The sequence below is a fragment of the Camelina sativa genome, chromosome 2 (assembly GCF_000633955.1).
Source record: "Camelina sativa cultivar DH55 chromosome 2, Cs, whole genome shotgun sequence".
Classification (NCBI taxonomy): Eukaryota; Viridiplantae; Streptophyta; class Magnoliopsida; order Brassicales; family Brassicaceae; genus Camelina; species Camelina sativa.
Window position 1 is genome coordinate 11,966,431 of NC_025686.1, and position 24,681 is coordinate 11,991,111.

Genomic DNA, 24,681 nt, shown 5'->3' on the forward strand with positions numbered 1-24,681 from the left:
TTTTTTTTTTTTTTTTTTTGTGGTGGTGGATTAGATTTGGTGGCAACGAGTATGTGGTTAACCGATTTAGCACATCATCAAGTAGCTGTTGCATTTTTTTTCCTAATAACGGATCACTGTATAGGATCAATTATATCATTTTTTGTCTTAAAATATAAAGCATGATGGAGATTTGGTTTTAATTCAAATTATTTCATATTTTTATTTTTATTTATAACTTACTGTTGTTAAAGCATATGGTAAAGAAGTTCAATATGTAATCCGCTTTCTAATATACTTATAAAAATCATTTTTTTTTCTAAATGTGCCCTTTTTGTGTATTCGTTTATGATTCCATGCATATCATGCATCGTTATACTATACTATTCAGAAAGTTCACATACGAAACTCATTTTTAAAATTGTTGATATTTATTATCATTATACCAAGAGGGAAGAGCCAATAGCTCAACTAGTGAAAAATTTTGGTAAAACTTTAGAAATCGCTGATCCAAGTGACTCTTGGGATAAGATCATAGAACCTATTCTGGTCTGGGGTTTAAAGGGATGTACTGACATAGATGTAGAACCTCTTAATTATAATATATTATTGATCTTTAGTGTTTTTAAATAAACCAAAGGGTACAATAGTAATAACTTTAGAGTAATACAAATAATACATTAACAGAGACTAAAGAGAGTATAAGCTCCAACACAATGATTTGGCTTTGATGCGGTGACGTTAAGTGGAAGATCACCGACGAACCATATTGTAATTTAGATGTAATTCGTTTCGTAAAAGTAGAGAGAGCGATTACTGTTGTTCAAAATGCAAAGAGTTCAAATCATGGTCACGATATCCGTGCGTCAACTTATTATTGAATATTCTTACAATTTTATCTTTATTTTCTTAGATTAGTTACAACTATGTTTTTACGGTTTAACATTTTCTCACATCTCCATCACAACGTTACTTTCTTATCGTCGATGTTGTCTCCAATAACTATTTCTTTATAATCACATCATTCAATTCATACTCTTGTAAGACCTATTCAAATCAATCTATCCAGTCCTTTATTCTTATTCGTTCGATCATAAATTTGAGTTCTGATAAGAAAATCTAGATCCACACTCCCATGATCTAAATCACAAAATATTAAAGTGTAGATTTCACATTCACAATTGCGACTACATCAACACATGGTAATTAATTATCACTCACAAGAAAACATCATACCTTTTTGGTATCTAATTATGGAGATCTCTACAAGTTGGGAAATAAGTCAACAAATCTATATATACATTTTCCAACTACATCTATGAAATAAATCCTTAAGTTCCAACTTATTTACAACTCTGCCATTGTCTTAAATATTTTTAATTTATGATTTACGATTTATTAAATAATGATAAAATTTTCGATTTTTGCAAACAATTATTCCCACTAAATCGCAACTTTCCTAAAAAATTGAAGTCATTATTATTTACTTATTTGATAATTAATTAAATAAATATAACATTCCCTAAACTTGAAAATCATATCTCTCACTAATCAAAGTAATAATGTGTGATTCCTAGCATATTCCTTAATAAAACTGATTACACAGATTTTTCTCCCTAATTAGTTGCTAACTCAAATACTATTGCCTTGGAGAAGAAATCATAATCGACCCTATAAATATTTTACACCTAAACGAGAATTATCATCACCGAATACATAACAGCCACAACTTACTGAAAACCATTAGATACACCTTTGAATATTGATTTTGAGCTTAGGGATGAAAGGTGACCTTTGCATACTATTTAGTTTTCTCTATAATCATGTTGTTGTTATAATTGTCATATTTTCTGATTTTCAATACTAATATTTTGACATAGTGATGAAAGAATGGCGAGTATGTTGTGGGGTTATTTTGCCGATCAAGTTTTTAGAGCCTGTCAAAAATCTAAGGGAAGCATTGTTGTTTGTCTGCTTAGATTTTACAACATAAATGGCTACAAAAGTAAATACATCTTCCGGTTAGACTCATTTATGATTAAATAAGATCAATGATTGTGTCATTGCTTACATAATCTTTATCATGACAGGTGTTAAGTTTTTATCTAATTTTTTTGATGGTATTCAACTCCATGTCAATCCACTACTGCCTCAAGTAAATCAATGTTCTGTTATTGATTTTTTTGTTTATTCTTTTCGGAGATATGTTCTTGCAATAATATATATATCGTTTATCTTATGTCAAACTATTAACCATATTTTTTAATTTATTCTTGATTGTGGATCCAGAAAACTTGCATGATGCAGTGAAGAAACTGATTGGAAAGACATTTCTCTTTATTGTATGTGTTGGAAAAGAGAACATATGGAATGATAAAAGAAATCTACAAGGTGTGGAAAGTAATGTCGAAAGATGATCTTCTTAAATCATCACAAATAAGGATATGAAATCGGTTAACCAAAAAGTCAAGAACGGCGGAGATGTCGGAAATGGACCAATGAAAATAAAGAAGAAGATGATAGATTTGTTTTCTGAGACTAGAGTGATTTAGGCAAAACAAAAACAAAAGCAAATTATGATTTCACAAAAAAAAAATCCAATTACAATATATATATATATATATATATATATATATAAGTTATTAGTGATATTGCAATTGTTGTTTTTCTGCTAATAACTATTTTCTTATTTCTATCAAATTATATACAGACATAATGGCTCCAAACTTAATAACCAAAAAATTCAATGGGGAATTATATATACACATATATTCCCCATAATTTCAATAGGAAATAAGATATTACTTCAATGTATATAATTTCACATATCTTATTACTCTAATGGGGAATAAGATGAATGAATCAGATGTTAAAAAAAACATACAAAACTACAATACAAAAATTATACTATACATATATTTTAGAAATTACAATATAATAACAATACTACTATCTTTAAATTGAAAAATAAAAAGAAATAAACAGTCTTTTTCTTCAAGAAATCACTACTTAATGAATTATATGATATAGTTCCTATAGTAAAAAACAATAAACTTCAAACAAAACAATTTTTACACTACCTAATAGATATATATTTGTAAGGTTATACATTTAAAAAGTAAAATTTTTTAGTTATGTATATAATTAATCTATAATATAAACTGTTTTTTATTTATAAATATAGTCCCGCGGTGTACCGCGGGTAAATATCTAGTACTCTATCATTTCTTCAACAAATATAATAAATTAAAAAAGAAAAATATATCAATAAGAAACATACGAGAGAAAAAAAACATGGGATTTTCATATGTAAACCAAATTTTTGCCGATAGTAAATTATTATCATAAATTTAAAGTTCGGAGATATCACCATACAATAAAAAATGAAATTCAATAAAAACGCACAAGTAAAACCGAAAAGTAACAAAAATCAAAAGCTCATATCTGCAGAATGTAAATCCAATTGCACAGACATGTGATTCTTAAACGTTGAGTTTTGTTTGTATTTTACAGAAAATCATCTATGTAATGAGACAAACTTTCGACAACCATCGATGGCTACATGCAAGTTTTCTTCTTACCATCAGCACTTCCGAAACTTTGATTGATTCAATGTAACAAGACGACAAAGTCTTATTAGAAGAACAATACTACTAAACAGTTTTCTAGTGTAAGAGTTTCTTGTAAAGGAAAAGCATGAGAGATACATTTAATAGAAAATGAGAATACTGAAGAAAGAGAACAATGAGAGAAAATAGGCTCGCTAATTGATTTGAAACCAAAATTTTCAAGCTCACATCAATTAGTTTCACTCCAATGACACAATATTAAGTATCTTATTAGGGCAACGACTCAAATATCTCAACTAGTGTTTCTTTTATTATCACATTAAAATGTAAAATAGTGGAAACGTGTCAAATATCTCAACTAGTGTTTCTGTTATATTTTTCTAAAAATTTGTTGCACTTTAATATTCCTTTTTTTTAATAGTTCATTGCCCTCTTTAAATATTTTTCTTCTTTCAGTAATCTAGAAATAGCTTTAAGATCTTTCACTTTGTTAATATAAGGACAAAATTTAGTTTTTATATATTTTATATACATTTACATTATATATATTAAATACATTCAACATATATTAATTGTAAATTTTCATTGAATTATTTTCTTTTTGTTGAAATTAATTATATATTTAAAGATTTATTATAAAATTTATAACATATATAAATCTAAGAAAAATATTGGTAAAATAGAAAACTAAACTTAATAACTTATCATTATACCTTACTTTCATATGATATTTTGCTTTGATGGTTTAAAATATTTGATATGACTTCTTAAAATTGTTTTACAAACTTAACTATAATATACCAATTGATTAAGTTTAGCCAATATATATATATATATATATATATATATTTTTCTCTACCACATCAAGAATTGAAAAAATAAAGTTTCTCTAAAGCCTCCGCATAGTTTCTTCTTCAGGTTATTTCCTATCTTCATCACTATTTTCTCTTTTTTTGGTTCTAATTTTTTATGTGTTCATCATTGTTCTACTAGAATTCTCTGATTATTGCTAGGAGTAATTGCAGTTAAGTTTCGCGAGTGATATAAATTTTATCATAATTTTTTTTAGATAGACACTTATATTTATCTTAAATTGTTTTTTCTGCAATGATTTGTAATTAAGTTTTCAATCTTATAATAAATGTGATGCTCCGATAATCCCATTTAGTATTTTTTTTTTCAACATCTGGTGTTAATTATATTATGAGAAGAAAGTCACAGACTTTACAAAAAGTTACACTAAAAGCCTTCACAAGTAGGCCTAACAAGATATATAAGGACTTAACAACCCTAAAGAAGTGGGCCTATACCAAAAAATCAATAGAAAGGTTAGCCTATCACCATTTCTAAACCTACAGAGGATTAAACTCTCTCATTATGAAAGACAATGTTAAGCCAAGAAAGATGACTTATTGCAGCATATGATTGTAGACGACAAATCCGAAGTGACGCTTTTTGCAATGAGAGCAGCTCCTCTGTTCGCAGAAGGGGCTTCTACTATTAACCGCCAAAAAATTAACCTACTTAGAACTCTCCATAACTCTGCAGCTTAATATCGGAAGGAAGGCCAAGCATTTGGCCTGAGAACTGCTCCAACTAACTGGACATCTTCAAGAGCGAATATAACATAGTTATACTTATGAGAAAACATATTTTCTATCACCCATATAACACAGCAAAGATTAGCATCCTCTTTAGAGTTTATATTTTTTAAAGCTCTTCTACTGTGCAGCAACACATCCCATGTGTTATCTCTTAGCACCTATGAACCACCTACCAACCCATTTCTCCTCGACCAAGATATTCCTACATTGCATTTAACCCAACCTGAGATTGGTGCTTCCCAAGAAGACAGGGGAGAAGGCACCACGACCGACTGAACATTTGAAACAGCAGTAACCTCATTTTGAACAATATGTGCCAGAAACTAGTCCTCAACATCTTGCTTTATCTTTTGAGTAGAATCTAGCAGAGATAAGTATTTACCTTCGAAGAAGAGTAGGTTACGATTCTTCCAAATTCTCCATATAATCCACGGAAAGCTTTTCCTCAAGTCTCTAGGCCATCTCAGATTGTCCTTATTTATGAGTAAATGGTGAATGAAAGAAAAAACAGAACCTGAAACCATACCCCCTTCTGGCATTGGGTAATCTGATAATGCCCAGATCTGCCTAGAGATAGTGCAGTTGAAAATGACATGCTCTATTGATTCTCCTTTAAGCCCACAAGTTTGACATCTGCTATCTACTTTCATTCCTCTATGTGAGAGTAAATCCGCAACCCGAATGGCTCCACTCAACATTTTCCACAGAAAAACCTTGATTTTGGGTTCAGTAGAGATAGTCCAAACTTGTTCCTTGAGAGTATTGATGGACGGTTGAATGGAAGCTTCCTGTAGTAGGAGATTCTCATTTGAGTTTGCCACCAACCAATAAGTCGATTTGACTATGAAATCTCCACTCTTGTTATGTTTCCACACCCAAAAATCATCAATGGATACAACCGACTTAACTGATTTAATCAAGGCTATTTCTCCTGGAAAGAAGTGATATTGTAGTTTTTCCATATCCTAGTCTCTTTCTTCAAAATTAATGAGCTCCTGCACGTTAAGATCTGGATTAATAAGATCATTTTTAATCCAAGGGGCTCTTCTGCCTTTGACTTCATCTTCCAACCATCTGTCCACCCAAACTTTAAGAGAGGCACCATTGCCACTTTTTTAACCAAGCCTTTTAAGAGTAAATCTCGACCATGAAGTATACTTCTCCATCCAAAGGAAGGACTCTGACCAAGCGAAGCATCAACAAATTTACAGTCTGAAAAGTATCTGCTCTTCAACACTCTTGAGAAGAAACAAACCGGAAATTGGACGATTCTCCAGGCCTGCTTCGCCAACAAAGCTTGGTTGAAAAGTTCGATGTCTCTGAATCCTAAGACACATTCTATCCCAACTTTGCTAGTGGATTTTACGGTTGTGTTCAAAAGAACTCCACCAAAATTGAGCCATTGCACTAGAAAGGTTGGAGCAGGTAGTCTTAGGCAATTTAAAACACGACATCGCAAAAACGGGCATAGCTAAAGACACTGATTTCAACAAGATTTCATTTCCTCCCTGAGACAAAGATCTAGCATACCATCCAGAGAGTTTGGCCTTTAGCATATCCTTAATGTAATCCAACATTTGAATCTTGGAACCACTGAAGCACTCTGGTAGACCTAGGTAGGTACCCGCTCCCCCTCATTTTGAATCAGAAGAGTAGACTTGATTTCTTGTTTGTGGATCTCTAAAACTTTTTTCCCGAAAGTGATTGAGGACTTATTGAGATTAATTACTTGCCTAGTTGCCTTGCCATACACTTTGAGAATCTTTTGTAGCTCCAAACTCTCTTCTCTGTTGGCCTTACACACAAAGAGGCTATCATCTGCAAATAAGATATGGTTAATGATAGGACCCCCCTCGTTGAATTGAATACCATTAATGAGCCCAGTTGATTGAGCAGAGTTGAGCAGATGTGATAATCCTTCTGTGCAAAGTACAAAAATGAATGGAGATAAAGGATCTCCTTGTCTGAGACCTCTCTGTGGAATGACCATTCCAAATGGTTGATCATTTATCAGAACAGAATACGTAACTGAAGATACCCAGAACATGATCAAAATTATCCATTTTTCATGAAATCCCAGAGCTCCAAGAAGGGATCTTAAGTAGCTCCATTCTATTATGTCGAAGGCTTTAGACATGTCTGATTTCACTACCATGAATTCTGAAGAGATATTCGTGTGAGCATTGAGACTATGAACCATTTCATGAGCCACCAGATTGTTGTCAGAGATCAGTCTTTCAGCGACAAAGGTTTATTGTGCTTCAGAGACAAGCAGTGGGAGAATAGGCTGTAATCTTTGAACAATGATCTTTGAGATAATCTTATATAAAACCGAACAGAGACTGATTGGCCTCAGATTTGCCATTTCTGTAGGGTGGGGAATCTTGGGTATTAAGCAGAGATGTGTATAGTTCCATTCTGATGGGAAAAATACCTGTCTCAAAGAATAACTTCAAGTATAGCATGGGGGCCAACTGTAGTCCAGAAATGTTGAAAAAACAAAACAGATATGCCATCAGCTCCTAGAGAACTTGAGGGTTTGATTGCAAAAGTAGCTCTTTTGATCTCTTCATCTGTAACCGGTTCCAGCAGAAATTTGTTCATATCATCTGTGACCTTAGATGGAAAGTCATCGAACCAGCTAGCAAAACTAGAAGGATTTGAAGTTGTGAAGAGTTTATGAAAGTAGGTGCAGGCCACTTCTCCTTTGGCTGCTTCTGATTTTTGCTCGTTTCCATTTATGTCTTTTAGAACTTCAATCATTTTCTTTGATCTGATACCTTTTACCGATGAATGGAAGAAATTGGTGTTTCGATCTCCACATCTCATCCATTTATCTCTGCTTCTTTGATGCCAGTATATTTCCTCATCTCTGTATGCTCGAGCTAGCTCTTTTTTTAGGAAATGAACATGATCAAAATTTGGAAATCTAGCTGATTGATCTTTTTCAAGAGCTACTTCAACCTGATGGATTTTGTCCTTAGCATTTGTGTTGTTTTTCTTTTTCCAGGAGCTAAGAGCCTTTCTGCAGCCACGTAATCTATCCGAAGAAGAACAATCTGTGCGAGCATGAGACAAATTCCAGGCTTTTATGACCCCTGCTTCAACCTTTGGCCTGAACAAAAGTCTTTTATCAAAACGAAATTGTCCTCTGTACTCTTCTCGAGAAGTAAGAAGCTTCATTAATACCGGTCTATGATCCGATCCTCTGAAATCTAAGAATGACTGGTTTGATGCTGGAAATTGAGTTAGCCATTCTTTATTCCCAAAAAACCCTATCCAACTTACTTTGAATCCATAAGTCGTATCTCTTTCCTGCCCAGGTGAAACCATTTCCGTGACTAGAGAGTTCAGTCATTTGACAAGCATGTATCAAATCAGAAAATGGCTTAAATAAATATTCGCTTCTCCTAGGACCTCCAAGCTTCTCTCCATTATGCAGAATATTATTAAAGTCGCCCAACATACACCAACTCTCTCTTCTGCTAATACCAATCCTACGGATTCTTTCCCATACCACTTTTCTTTTGTTAAATATGGATCTCCATATACACAGGACACAAAAAAAAAGAGGAAGCTCCAAACTGAACTTGTAAATCCAAGAGGTTTTTATCTGCATACTTCACCTCTATATGAACGTTACTCTTACAAAAAACTGCTAAACCATCACATTTTCCAACCGGGTCCACTGTATACACCCTACTATACCCCAACCATTCTTGAACATCTACTAAAGTATCTCTATCATGCATCGTTTCAATCAAGAACATCATCTCAGGAAAATGTTGTTTACGCATTTCCCTAAGACGTGGAAAATCCAAGTCTTGAGACCGTCCCAAGCCTTGGCAATTCCAGCTCAAAATGGTCATTGGGCATTGGGCAATCCCCCCCATTGGAATCACCTCTTTGAGATTAAGCTTTGATACTTTAGCAGTGCTTGTTCTCACATCTTCTGCTTTTCTTTTATCTTTTCCACCTACCATGATCCCGGACTTTAATACTTGGGTTTCACCGAGAGTAGGAGGCTTGAAAGGTTTTGGTTTCCTGTTGATTTTGGTTGGCCTTTTCCTTTGCTTTTCCTTTTTAAAGGTAAACCCGGATGGACCAGCATCAGAGGAACCGGTCCTAAAAACCGTTTGTTTACTCTGAAAAGGTTGGGACAAACCAAGGAATTTACTTCCTCCTTCAGCTTCTATCAAGCGAGCATCCAATAACCAAGATCTATCCAAGGTTGGCTTTGATATTGGTGGCAATAAGGAGAGACTTAAGCCAATTGAAATATCTTCATGATGTAGTGAATAGTCTCTCGAATAATCAAAGACCCGACCTTTCTCTCCATTAACTTCAGGATGAATAATCGGAATGGGTTCCAGTTGTAAGATGGATTTTTTTGCTAAGGGATCTTTTTCAGCTTCCCCTACTGATTTTTTTACCCTCGCAACCTTAGTAGAGTGATCTTCGCCGTTTGTTGCTAGGAGGTACCGTCTTATTCCTTCTAGTACTTCCAGAGCAATTCTAGGTCTACCTGTGAAAGAATCTGTTCCAACCTGGTCTTCTCTCAAGACACCAAACAAAGGGTATTCATACCATCTGTCTACCGCTATAGACCAGTCGTTAAAGGTGTGAGCTCCTTTATCTAGAACATCTTGTAGATCATGCTCTGTGTTGAAGATAAACTAAGTTTTAGTTTCAAAAGTACCACCACTATGGTTTTTTTAATAAATAACACTACAAACCTTTTTAGTCTAAAAACACAAACATACAAAAAAAAAACACAAATACTAAAAATGAAAAAAAAAAATGATTTTAGTGGTATTTACAAGAATTGCAAGTAATTTGTTATGCACAAGAATTTCCCTTAAGATTTATATTAATTAGTGATGTGCAAAAAAGTTTATTAGATTTAATGTAAATTTCATGGATGATTTTATATTTTATGATTAAGATTATTGCATATAAAATAAGTTGGAACGTCCTGCCAAAAAGAAAAATAATAATAAGTTGGACCATGTCAAATGACTCAAATTGTATAAATTTTTGGTGATAGTTTTCTTTTGTCGGAAAGTATTTGATCTTACAATTTACAAATGGAATGTATCTTGTTTTTAATTTCGACCTTTATCCTCATATAACTGTGATGGTTGATTGAGAATTATATTTTCTACTCCAACTTTAATTATATATGTTGAGTTGAATTAGTCTCATGTGGTCCATGGGTTATTGCAGCTAAAATGGAAGACAAAAACGATGACAACAAGAACATTGAGATATGGAAGATTAAGAAGCTAATCAAATCCCTAGAAACTGCTAGGGGTAATGGAACTAGCATGATCTCACTCATTGTGCCACCACATGATCAGGTCTCTTATGTTACCAAGATGTTGGGAGATGAGTATGGAACCACGTCAAACATCAAAAGCAGAGTTAATCGCCAGTCTGGTTTTGGGGGCATAACTTCTTCTCAACAAAGGCTGAAACTTTACAACAGGGTCCCTCCCAATGGTATTGTGCTTTATACTGGAACCATAGTTAATGAGGAAGGAAAGGAAAAGAAGGTTACTATTGACTTTGAGCCTTTCAGACCGATAAACAACTCTTTCTATCTTTGTGACAACAAGTTCCATACCGAAACTTTGAATGAATTGCTCGAGTCCGATGACAAGTTTGGTTTCATTGTAATGGATGGAAAATGGAACTCTCTTTGGTACTCTGAGCGGTAATACCCGTGAGGTGCTTCACAAGTTCTCTGTTGATCTTCCTAAGAAACACGGAAGAGGAGGACAATCAGCTCTTCGTTTTGCCCGACTCCGTATGGAGAAACGCCATAATTACGTGAGAAAAACTGCTAAGCATGCTACGCAATACTACATAAATCCTTCAACAGGTCAGCCTAATGTTTCAGGGCTGATACTTGCTGGTTCAGCGGATTTCAAGACTGAATTAAGTCAGTCAGATATGTTTGATCCTCGACTCGCTGCCAAGATACTAAATGTGGTGGATGTATCTTACGGAGGTGATAATGGTTTCAATCAAGCAATCGAGCTGTCAGCGGAAATCTTGGTGAATGTGAAGTTTGTTCAAGAGAAGCGTTTAATAGGGAAGTAATTTGAGGAGATAAGCCATGACACCGGGAAATACGTGTTTGGTGTGGAAGATACATTGAACGCTTTGGATTCAGGTGACGTCGAGACACTGATTGCGTGGGATAATCTTGATATCAACAGATATATGATGAAGAACAGTGTGACTATTGAAGCTGTAATCAAGCACCTGAATAAGGAACAAGAAGCCAACATGGAGAATCAAAGTAAATGATATGGTCTTGGATGTGGAGGAGAAACTGTAATTGTTGGAGTGGCTTGCTAATGAGTACAAGCATTTTGGTTGTACGCTAGAATTTGTGACCAATAAATCACAAGAGGGGCCTCAATTTTGTAGAGGGTTTGGTGGAATCGGAGGGATATTTCGTTACCAGCTTGACCTGACTGCATTTGATTCTGAGGATGAAGAAGTTTATGATGATGATTCTGATTAGCAATCAAATGAATCCTCACCATTGCTAGTTTAGGAAGATGTCCCACCACCAAGACTAAACCATCATGTCCGGGCTATTGGTATCATACATAAGACATTCCAAAAATAGTTCAAGAAGCATCTTTTTCAAAAGGTAAGACATCTTTTAGAAGTTAAAACCCAGTTTGGTTTATGGAATCTTAGCTCACTCTATGGTTTTGGAATTTAACTGGTGGAGAATGAAGTAAGTCTTGGCTATATGTTTGATACATATATGGTGTATCTTGGAAAAACGGCTTTTTCATACCTGGACAATTCCAATATGTTCGATTCATACATCGGACTATTAACTGTGCGAAAACATACATAGACTTAGAATCCACGTGATTAAATTAGTAACTCCATTAATCTTACCGTTAAACCAATTTGACATGGAACCAACGTCGGTAGGCTCAAATCCACAAAGTCAAACTCCCTAAAAACTTTTCTTTTACCACTCGGCCATATACATTTATTATGGTTATACGAAGAAAGATTTATTATTACATCTTCTCTCTCTCTCCTTCTCTAAAATCAATCAAATGCTTCTTTCTTTCTTCCCATATTTTTTTTTAGATCTTGCTACAACTGGATCATAATTGAGTCGAGATCTGTTGTGATGTTTAGGTAGACCAAAACCTAATAATTGAATCGATAAATTGAGTAAAATCCTAATTTTTGTGAGAAGTCAAGAAACATGATTGTTGGTATTATGCTTCTATCGTAAGGGTGTACGCTTTTTTCAATCCAACTAGTCAAACTGAATCAACTGGGTAAATCGAACAATTCAAACAACCAAATTGTAACACAAACTCAAGAAACCCTCAAAGAGAATGGCTGGCTTTAAAAATTCACAAACCATAATCTCCCTAAATTTTGAAAAAAATAATAAAAACCCTAAATTTGAAATCGGATGCAATGAAAATTTAATCAGAAGATATTTGGCAATCGGAAAAAAAAACAGTAATTGAAGGTTGAAGCGAGAGAATCATCAAAGCTTGTTCTGAATTCGATCGGAGCAGAAGAAAACAATTCTACGGTTTGTCTTGTTGCTTTGACTAAAGAAGAAGAGTGATTGAAGAAGAAGATATATTAAATCTTTGTTCATAAATCCAAAATAGATCTATATGGCCGAGTGGTAAAAGAGAAGTTGAGTGTTGCTTAGATATTGCAGGTTCGAGGCTAGTATGCGCCATTAAATTTTTATATTTAACTAAAACGACGTCATTTTGATCTCCTCTGCACAGGTAGATTCTACGTCAGATTGGTCTAACGGCAAGATTAATGGAGTTACTAATTTAATAATGTTTTGTATATTGTAGCACAAAATCATAAGTCCGGGTATGAAATTCAAAAATTTTAAAAGTCTATGTATGTTTTCGTACAGTCAATAGTCCGATGTATGAATCGAACATATTGGAATTGTCCAGGTATAAAAAATCCGTTTTTCGGTGTATCTTTAAAAAGTTACTTTTGAACATAACTAATTTCAAATCTTATAAGGCTTCCTTTGAGGAGTAAACGCTCGGTTATATGATTTTTATGTTTAAAAAATTACTTTGGTATGTATAATTTCAGTACTATAAGGCTTCATCTAAGAGTACATCATTTGGATTACCATTTCTCTACATTTACATGAATTCTCTATGTGTCTTTGTTAAGTTTTAAGTTTTTTACCTTTTTAGTATTCAATATGAATAATCAATCAATCGTCTAAAAGTGAAATTAGATTTGGTTACCCAAATTCAAAATCTTTGATCCTGAACTGAGTTTATATCTAAATTTTCATTTCAAAGAAGAAAATATCAACTGATAGGTGAATCTTGTATCTCTCTATGGGTTTGTTTACAATTTAAGATGCAATTTAAGAATGAATTGTGGAATCAATAATAGATTCATTATTTAAGATTTTCCAACTTAAACATTTTTTTCAAACAACTAATTTTCATTAAATTAAAGGAAGCCTAAGATTCTAAAAGACGAAGTCTTACATCTAAATACAATAGAAAAGAAATACAAGATATAGCAACTAACAAGCAACTAGCGAGGCACATGCCACAAAGTCCACACAAAATGTGGTAAAACAATTATAAATAGAATATAAAAGTTACAAAAAAAAAAGCACAAGAGATCCAAGCATATAAATAATCTCAGAAGTATCTTGATTGATAATATCCAAAGCAACCCCAAAAGATTACAAAGCTTCGCGACAAAAACAGAAAAAACATTCAACTAAGAAGAGAAACCTTGCAAAACCTAAACATCCAAAACCACTCCAAATAAGAGGGAAATCATTCTCGGCCCGTTATCTGGATTCACCGCCTTTATTGGAGGACAGGGGTTCTTTCCCACGTTGTCAGATTGATGGTTCATGGAAAAGTACGGATCCTTTACAGGGTTTGGGCTGGTGGTGCTGCAGTGGAGAAGATTCAACGCTCCTTTTGGGAGCACGGAGTCACCGAAGAGGCCTTACTCCCTTACACGCGGAATTACAAGCACTGATCTGGGCTATGGATGCTTTACTGGCGGCTGGAGTTGTTTGTCAGGCTTTTGAGACGGACTGTGCTGAGTTAGTTGCGATGGTGCAGACGGCCTGCTTTCTCAAATTTGCTGGAGGATTTTGCTTTACTCCGATCTTCTTACCTCTCCTTCACTCTAGTCAGGATCCCTCTAGACGTCAACGCTAGGGCGGATTGCCTGGCACGGTCTTCAAGATGTTTAATTTTTGAATCTATTTTTGTAAACTCTTTTCCTCCGGTTTGGGCAACCAATCTTGGAGTTCTCTTTTAATTATTAATGTTTGGTTGAAAACAAAAGAGGGAAATATTGGGAAAAAACAATAGTCCTTAAAAGCAGTAAAAACTAAAAACTCCTAGGAATGCTTTTTGAGAGCCAAACAGTCTGCTACAAAGACAGAAGGGCAATGTAGAAGGACCAGCCCATACAACTTTTTCCACGCAAAAAGAAATTAAAAGAAAATAATATATTTTATTATATAAAGTTTGATGTCAAAATTACTTATTAACAAGATTATGACACGTGTCAAATATATTGATTAGATGTTGACACGTGTCAATTTTTTTTTATAAACGTAGTAGGATAGCTAATTAATTTTACAGAATTTTACATGTTATATTTTAAAAAATTTATTTTTCTAAATCAAAAAGGAAAACTAACAAAATCAATATGTTTTCCATTGCATGCTAATTATATTATACATGTGCTCTCAATAAAACTAGAATTTAATCCGTGGTACACCACGGGATAATTTTTTATTTTTACATATAATAATATTTAAAAAATATGGTCTACTAATTTTATATTAAAATTAAAAAACTTTAGAATTTAGTATCTTATAGATTTAACCTGTTTAAAAAACTTGATTATTTAGTATTAGAATTATACATTTATAGTTAGAGTTTTTAAAGGAGATTTACAATTTCATTTCACTTATTTTACACCGAATGAATATTAATACTAACCTTCTCACTCGGCTTGCTATTCTATTTTTTTATTAAGATAAATTATTATTTTATATTTACATATATACTGTACACTTTTATAAATTAAATTTTTTTAATTACAACATAATAAAATATATCTTTTCAAATCTGTAAAATTAGAATATTTATGTATTATGTTTATGAAGGTTAAATATAAAATTTAGAAGTAATTATTTTCTTAAACTCCATATCTTATTTGTTAGATGAGAGGTGAAATAAAATAATTAATATACTTTTAAGATCTAAATTGTAAGATTTAATACGCTGGAATTCGTCCAAAAAAAAAAAANAGATATAGCAACTAACAAGCAACTAGCGAGGCACATGCCACAAAGTCCACACAAAATGTGGTAAAACAATTATAAATAGAATATAAAAGTTACAAAAAAAAAAGCACAAGAGATCCAAGCATATAAATAATCTCAGAAGTATCTTGATTGATAATATCCAAAGCAACCCCAAAAGATTACAAAGCTTCGCGACAAAAACAGAAAAAACATTCAACTAAGAAGAGAAACCTTGCAAAACCTAAACATCCAAAACCACTCCAAATAAGAGGGAAATCATTCTCGGCCCGTTATCTGGATTCACCGCCTTTATTGGAGGACAGGGGTTCTTTCCCACGTTGTCAGATTGATGGTTCATGGAAAAGTACGGATCCTTTACAGGGTTTGGGCTGGTGGTGCTGCAGTGGAGAAGATTCAACGCTCCTTTTGGGAGCACGGAGTCACCGAAGAGGCCTTACTCCCTTACACGCGGAATTACAAGCACTGATCTGGGCTATGGATGCTTTACTGGCGGCTGGAGTTGTTTGTCAGGCTTTTGAGACGGACTGTGCTGAGTTAGTTGCGATGGTGCAGACGGCCTGCTTTCTCAAATTTGCTGGAGGATTTTGCTTTACTCCGATCTTCTTACCTCTCCTTCACTCTAGTCAGGATCCCTCTAGACGTCAACGCTAGGGCGGATTGCCTGGCACGGTCTTCAAGATGTTTAATTTTTGAATCTATTTTTGTAAACTCTTTTCCTCCGGTTTGGGCAACCAATCTTGGAGTTCTCTTTTAATTATTAATGTTTGGTTGAAAACAAAAGAGGGAAATATTGGGAAAAAACAATAGTCCTTAAAAGCAGTAAAAACTAAAAACTCCTAGGAATGCTTTTTGAGAGCCAAACAGTCTGCTACAAAGACAGAAGGGCAATGTAGAAGGACCAGCCCATACAACTTTTTCCACGCAAAAAGAAATTAAAAGAAAATAATATATTTTATTATATAAAGTTTGATGTCAAAATTACTTATTAACAAGATTATGACACGTGTCAAATATATTGATTAGATGTTGACACGTGTCAATTTTTTTTTATAAACGTAGTAGGATAGCTAATTAATTTTACAGAATTTTACATGTTATATTTTAAAAAATTTATTTTTCTAAATCAAAAAGGAAAACTAACAAAATCAATATGTTTTCCATTGCATGCTAATTATATTATACATGTGCTCTCAATAAAACTAGAATTTAATCCGTGGTACACCACGGGATAATTTTTTATTTTTACATATAATAATATTTAAAAAATATGGTCTACTAATTTTATATTAAAATTAAAAAACTTTAGAATTTAGTATCTTATAGATTTAACCTGTTTAAAAAACTTGATTATTTAGTATTAGAATTATACATTTATAGTTAGAGTTTTTAAAGGAGATTTACAATTTCATTTCACTTATTTTACACCGAATGAATATTAATACTAACCTTCTCACTCGGCTTGCTATTCTATTTTTTTATTAAGATAAATTATTATTTTATATTTACATATATACTGTACACTTTTATAAATTAAATTTTTTTAATTACAACATAATAAAATATATCTTTTCAAATCTGTAAAATTAGAATATTTATGTATTATGTTTATGAAGGTTAAATATAAAATTTAGAAGTAATTATTTTCTTAAACTCCATATCTTATTTGTTAGATGAGAGGTGAAATAAAATAATTAATATACTTTTAAGATCTAAATTGTAAGATTTAATACGCTGGAATTCGTCCAAAAAAAAAAAAACCCGCTGGAATTTTTTTTTTTTTCAACTAAACATAAATTAAAAGAGAACTCCGAGGTTGGTTGCCCAAACCGGAGGAAAAGAGTTTACAAAAGCAATTTCAGAAACTAAAGTTCTTGAAGAGCGGGCTAAACAATCTGCCCTCACATTAGATTTACGCGGGATCCTGTCCAGGGTGAAGAAAGGGAAAGATGATCTGAGTGTAGAGAAGTCCTCCAGTAGGATCAAGAAAGCAGGCCAATCATCGGGCTTATGCACCATCGTGAGTAGCTCTGCACAATCCGTCTCAAAAGCTTGACAATCCACTCCTGCCACCAATATAGACTCCATAGCCCATATCAGAGCTTGAAGCTTTGCATGTAAGGGAGAAAGGCCGCGTCGCTGACTCCGGGCTCCCAGGAGAAGCGTCAAACCATCACCACTGCAAAACCACCACCCGAAACCTTGAAGAACATTCGAACTTTTCCATGAGCCATCAATTTGACACCGGGGAGAAGACTCCCTAACTTCCAAAGAAACCAGAGAAGTTGAAAAACTCCAGGTAAAAGATTTGACATCATCCCACAATAATTTGTCATTAGTCACCTGAATTAAAATATCTATCGGCTCTGCCTCTAATCCCAGAAAAATCTTTTTATTCCTATCTTTCCAGACTGACCATAGTATCCAGGGAAGACGAAGAGTGACCTCAGAAATCCCCGAATGCGTAGCCGCCCGCCAATATATAAAATCCAGATTCACATAGATTGAAGCATATGGAAAACCTCCGTGATGAAAGAGCCAGCTCCCAAATACTCTGCGAACGTGGACACTCAAATAGGGCGTGGTTGATGGTCTCTGATCCCAGACCACACCGTTTGCACAGGGTATCATATCGGATACCTCGATACGCGAGTCGTTCCAATACCGGAAGAGTACCAGAAGTGATCTGCCAGAAAAAATGCTGAACCTTGGAGGGAACCTCAAGTTTCCATGCTTGGGCTCGAAGAGCCATACACGTAGGTCCGTATTCAACTTCCTTAATTAGTTCTCGTGCTAACCGATAGCCTGATTTCACCGAATATTTTCCTGATTTAGTAAAATGTCATACTAAGCAATCTGGCCTATAAAATTTACTGACCGCAATACTCCGAATAATCGGTATATCCACCGGATAAAAAAAACTCCTCCAGTATAGGTAAGTGTCAATCATTTGTAGTTGGATTAATTAAATGATTGACCATCAAAATCGGAAGCAGCAATCGACCTCGACCATTAGCTGGTCTTGGCCGAATATCTGGTAACCACGAATCACGCCAAACCGAAATAGAACAGCCAGAGCCTACCGCCCATCACGCTCCTTGCTCCACTAGAGCCTTAGTTGAGTAGATACTCCTCCAACCAAAGGAAGGATTATATGATTTTTTTAGCCAAAAGAGGATGTTTATTCCTAAATTATTGGCCTCTCATTACCCGGGCCATTAAGGAAGTTGGATACTGAATCAGGCGCCAGAAATGTTTCGCCAGCATAGCATCATTAAATTGATCCAGAGCTCTGAAACCTACACCCCCTTCACACTTATTATCACACATTTTATCCCAAGCTACCCAATGCTTACCATGAGCCTTTTCATTCGACTTCCACCAGAAGGTAGAAATAGCACTCGTTAATTTAGATGTCAATTCCTGCGGTAGTTTATAACACGACATAACATGGGGAGGAAGTGCTAATGCCACCGACTTAATCATAATCACCTTGCCCCCCTTCGATAAAAGCTTCGCGGACCAACCATTTACTCGGTCATCCAACCGATCCTTAACATAGCTAAAAACCTTAGTTTTCGAACCCTGAAGACTTTTGGGAATACCCAAATACGAACCCATACCGCCTTTTTTAGAAATACCAATAACGGATTTTAATTGAGATCGTAGATGAGATGGGACCTTTTTGCCAAACATAATAGAAGATTTATCCAGATTAACCTCTTGTCCTGAGGCTTTGCCATAATCACCTATTATTTCCATTACCTTTCTACACTCAGTTGCCTCTGCTTTGCAAAAAAACAGACTATCATCAGCAAATAACAAGTGCGAAATTGTAGGGCTATCACCGGCAATTGTGATACCCGTTAGTTTTTTTCCCGTTCAGCCTTCGTAATGTTTGCTATTAGAACCTCTGTACAAAGAATGAACAGATACGGCGATAGCGGATCCCCCTGGCATAAACCTCTTTGAGGATGAATAGAACCCCTGGGTTGACCATTCAATAAAACCTGATATGACACAGAAGAAGCACACCACATTATCCACAAAATCCATTTTCTGGCAAAACCTAATTTAACCAAAACCGCCTCCAAAAAATCCCATTCAACTCGATCATATGCCTTACTCATATCCATTTTGAATGCCAGGAACTCCGCCTGACACCGTCGATTGGTATTTAACCCATGGAACATCTCCTGAGCGACCAGAATATTATCTGTTATTAAACGACCAGAAACAAAGGCCGACTGAGTTTCTGAGACCAAGATAGGTAAGAACCGTTTTAACCGGAAGCACAATACTTTAGAAATAATTTTATAACTTACATTACAAAGACTGATTGGTCTAAACTCCGCCATCCGCTGCGGTCTATCAACTTTAGGAATAAGACAAATATTTGTCTCATTCAAAAGAGGGTCAAAACGATCCGTCCAAAAAAAGTCCTGAACCAAAGCCACCAAATCCCCTTTCAATGAAGACCAAAACCGTTGAAAGAACAAAGCTGTCATACCATCGGGTCCTGGTGTTTTCTCCAGGTGCATCGCGAACAGAGCCTTGCGGACTTCCGCCTCAGAAATATCTCGAGTAAGATCTCTGTTCATACTCTCTGTGATTAGTGGGTTGATTTCTTGAATCATCTCTGAAATCCTATGACCAGCCGACTTCTTAAAGAGATTCTCAAAATACTTAGTAGCAATATGCTCCATACCCGAAGGCGATTCACTCCAGATATTATCAGTGTCAAATAAACCAACAATCATATTCCTTACTCGCCTTTGTTTAGTGGAGGCATGAAAAAATTTAGTATTTTTATCCCCAACCCTAAGCCAGAATTTCCTACTTTTTTGTTGCCAATATATTTCTTCGTCATGGTACTCTTCCTTTAACTTTCTCTCAATACCCCGAATTTACTCTTGAGAAATCGAATCATCCATATAACGGCGAGGGGCCCGAAGTTATATTGTTCTTATGCCACCAAGAAATCGAGTTCCTGCAATTCCTAATCTTATCCACAAAACTAGGGATACGAAAATTTCGTGTACAATTCCACCCGAACTCAACCGCACCTTTTATACCCTCCTTACCCAACCAACGTTTATCAAAACAAAACTGTCTAAGCCGTCTCCTATCCAGCTTCAGACAAGTTTCTAAGATTGGACAATGGTCAGAACCAATCATCGCCAAATAATCTACCTTTGATTTCGGGTACAACCCATGCCAATCCTCATTACCCACAGTTTGATCTAACCTACAACGAACCACTTGATTATTACACCGATTACCCCTCCAGGATAATTGTTCCCCATAACAAGGAAATTCAAGCATCTCACAATGTCGAAGCATTGAGCAAAAAGGCACAAAAGAAGAAATTGGACGCAGTGCACCTCCTCTTTTCTCATGATTCCCAACTAATTCGTTAAAATCACCAATCAAAAGCCAAGGGTCAACTCGGAAAGACCCAATATCCATCAACCTATCCCAAACGACCTATCTATGTTGTGGAACAAAATCACCATAAACAAAAGACATAAAAATGAATTGTTGTCCAATATAAGCTTGTGTATCAATAATACGATCATTATCAAAAAGAACTGAAAGTTTTATTTCATCTATAAAAAATAAAGCAAGGCCACCGCTAGACCCGCGGGGTTCAACAGTATACAAATTATTATAACCAAACTTTTTCTGAAATTTTTGTAAATAAGAAAAACTTTTCTTCCACAAATCACCCAAATAATTTTATGTCAGATCAGCCCCAATGCCCTGACAGTTTCAACTCAGGATCTTCACGTTCTAACCGGCGGTTTCGGGAGAGCCCCCATCCCTTTCTTGCCTAGACGACCACCATCCGATGGTTTACCGCCCATTGTAAAGTGTTCCTGTTTCCCCAACGTCTTCTGTTTGTTCCCATCACCTGCAGGTTTAGACAAAACCTTAGCTAGTAAACGTTTCCCGGGAGAAGCCGAAACCAAAGTAGCTATCCTAGGGCCACGTACACCTTTTCTAACATAAGGACTAATAATCCTCTTTTTATGACCACTCTTATCGCCTAAAGTAAAAGCAGCCAAAGCACTATTAACTACACCCACATCAAGCTCAACCGGATCAGAAATAAGGGAGTTACCTTGCTGACCACCATCAGAATCACTCGGAATATCAGACTCTTGATCAGTTTGCAAGTCAGTCCCTTGACCAGTGTGTAACTCAATACCCTCTTCCTGGAAATTACCCTCTTCCTGGACGATCTTAAGGTCACCCTTGGCATTGTCATTAAACTCACCATCCTCCAACAGATCATCTGTTTTAACCACAAAGTCCATAGCCATAGCAGCCACCCCATCACCCTTCTGAGAGTATCCCGCCTGGTCCCTAACCGCTACTGCGTCACCAGTTCTGGAGATCTCCATATTATTCTCAAGACTCGGCTGGGAATGCTTCTCCATAGGAGCCTGCTTCACCATATATAAAGGTTTTGGCCAAGCCAGCCCCGCACCTTTCCTTTTAAGATGGAAACCGGGAGCCTTACTCGAGGATTCCCCTCCACCAGAATGAAAGCCGCGACGAGACCCTTCTTCACGGGCAGCAGTTTCCCCAAAGCTCCTCTGTTGACCCCAAATCTGACCATGAAACCTCTCCTGTTGCCGAGGACCATGAAGACCACTATCACCATGACGAAGTTGTGGGAAATATCCATACTCACCAGCTTCCGCAGACTGGAAATCTAAAGCTCTCCTAGCATGCTTCCAAGGCTTCTCCCAACCCCCAACTTTATGATGCACCTCTTGCTTCACCAAAGGAAGCTGCCTTTGTCCACCCCTTTTATCTGAAAGCTCCTCACTACCGTGACCAGTACCCAACTTAAGAACCTCAGGGCACACTTTCGAATCATGAGTCATCCTAGAGCAGTGATCGCATACACCCCCTAACTTCTCATACTATAGAGTAACCACAATTTCATCACCAGTAGCAAATGGCACCACCATCTTTGTAATCAAAGGATTAAACCCATTGACACAAACACAGAGACTACCTGACTCTTCATCAACTTCTTGAATCTTGCCAATCTTCTTACCAATGGCTTCAAGGGTTGCCACCTCCCACAAATGCATTGGAATCCCAGTCACCTTCACCCAAAAGTTAATTGCAGAAGGATAAGAGGAGGAAATGATTGGCTCCCATCTCACCAAGAAAACCATCCACCCATCAAAATGGTATGGACCATTCTGTAAAACAGACAGGATATCCTCTTCATCCTCAAAGTTGAACTGAAAGACCCATTGACCTAGATCCGCTCCCACTACCTTCTCCTCAAGTTTCCAAACCTTTGGGAAGTTGGCTATCACTGACTCCATTCTCTGACAAGACGGATTCGTTAACCTCCCGATGAGAATCATAGAAAACTGCTGAATTCTCTGAGCCAAGACCGAGTTGGAGATTGTCACTGTGTTGGTGCGAACCAATGAAGCCTTACTCTTGGTGAACGCTAACTGAGCAATATCTCGCAACAATAAGAAGCTTTGACCACCACCCAAGAAAAATAACCAGAGAATGATACACGAAATGAGATGAACTAAAGAGAACCCAAGGGAAATAATGAGCAAAGTGATTCCTGAACAGAACCCAAGCCACCGCATAAATACCTCCTCTACAAAACTTGCCCCATTACCGCTACGAAATCGAATAAAGGATATGCAAATCACTACCCAATAAAATCCGATCGCATCACCATTACTCTGAAAATCCCAGTTGCCTTAATCGTCAGCGATAAAACGTGAACATTTCCATACTTACAGCACAGAGAAATCCACACCCCGATCCGACATAATGAAGACGCAATCCGGATCAGCCCCAAATCGCAGAAAATAGACTGAATCTGCCCAACCTTGATCACACCAGAATCCATATTGATAAACACCTCTAATTCCAGATCCATAGAAATCATGGAATAAGAACCCACCGAGATCGAATATCCCCTTTTGAAACCAAACCCTACCCACACGAATCGGATCTTAAATCAAGTCCAGGATGGAATTCCGCTCCATCCCCGAGCGCAAAATTTGAAACCAGGAAGTGAGAGACAATCTCTCCCTCCCCCACCATCAACAAAAAAAACCATCTCAGATCTGAAAACCAGTCGACATCACAATCGCCATCTCTCTCTCTCTTATTTCCCGCTGGAATTTGTTTATGTTGTTTTGTATAATAAAACATAATTAACAGTTTATTAGATCAAAACCAAAAACCAAAAACATGTACATATGAATAACATATTAAGTTAGAGATCATATATAAAAATAGCAAATAAACTAATAAAAATAATTATTACGTCAAGAAATTATAACGAATGAAAAATGGTCTTCATCTTTTAGTTTGCCACCAACTAATTTTAACTTGATTTTGGAAATGATGATACCTAACATCAAAAATTAAAATTATTTAAAGAATTTATTTAGTTTCCATATAATTTTTTTGTGCAAAAGTTTCCATATAATTAAAATAGAAATTTTGAAAACTAAAAAAACAAACGCTAAGAAGAACGTAACAGACATTATTTTTTTTTTGTCAACAAAAGATTAGCTCAAAGAGCCAATTGGGTGGGAAATTGTTTACAAACAAAATATGATGCGGATAACGATGCGCTTTGCGTGCCAGGGAGTCTGCAATTACATTTGCACTTCCTTGTCAATCTTGATGTCGTCAAGGTACGCCGAGAAAGCTGGCCAGTCCGCCGGGGACGACACCATCTTCACCAAGTCTGAACAGTCTGTAAAGAAAGCCACATCTCTAAAATCATGTCCAATCATGCACCACATCGCCCAAATGAAAGCTTCTACTTCTGCATGTAAAGGAGAGAGACTCCATCGGAAATTAGTGGCTCCTCGAATTGGTGGCGTGTCCTGAAACGGTGAACAAACCCATTTCGCACCAGCGAGCGGGTCACCCGCTTTCAATGATCCATCGACGAAACAGCGATAACCCGTAACAAACGCAGGAAGGTTAGCAGTGGCCACTCTCTGACGGGGGTCTGGAGCAAGATTGGTAGAGGTCGAATCTATACCATCATTCTCCACCTGAGCCTGCTGCCACGACAAAGCCTTTCCTTCCGCTACCAAGACCATATCCTCAGGACCTTCAACAATATTTTCATAAACCCGTGCATTCCTTGCTT

The 24,681-nt window shown here is 35.8% G+C and overlaps 1 protein-coding gene and 1 pseudogene across 1 annotated transcript; one reads left to right on the forward strand and one right to left on the reverse strand.

Moving 5' to 3' along the window:
* Window positions 10,384–11,687, forward strand: LOC104722470 (annotated as a pseudogene).
* Window positions 21,123–23,693, reverse strand: LOC104750926. Its single transcript, XM_010472790.2, has 2 exons — window positions 21,637–23,693; window positions 21,123–21,426 (listed from the first exon to the last, which is right to left on the reverse strand). The coding sequence occupies exons 1-2, from the start codon at window positions 22,406–22,408 to the stop codon at window positions 21,299–21,301; spliced, it is 900 nt and encodes a 299-aa protein (XP_010471092.1). The 5' UTR covers window positions 22,409–23,693; the 3' UTR covers window positions 21,123–21,298.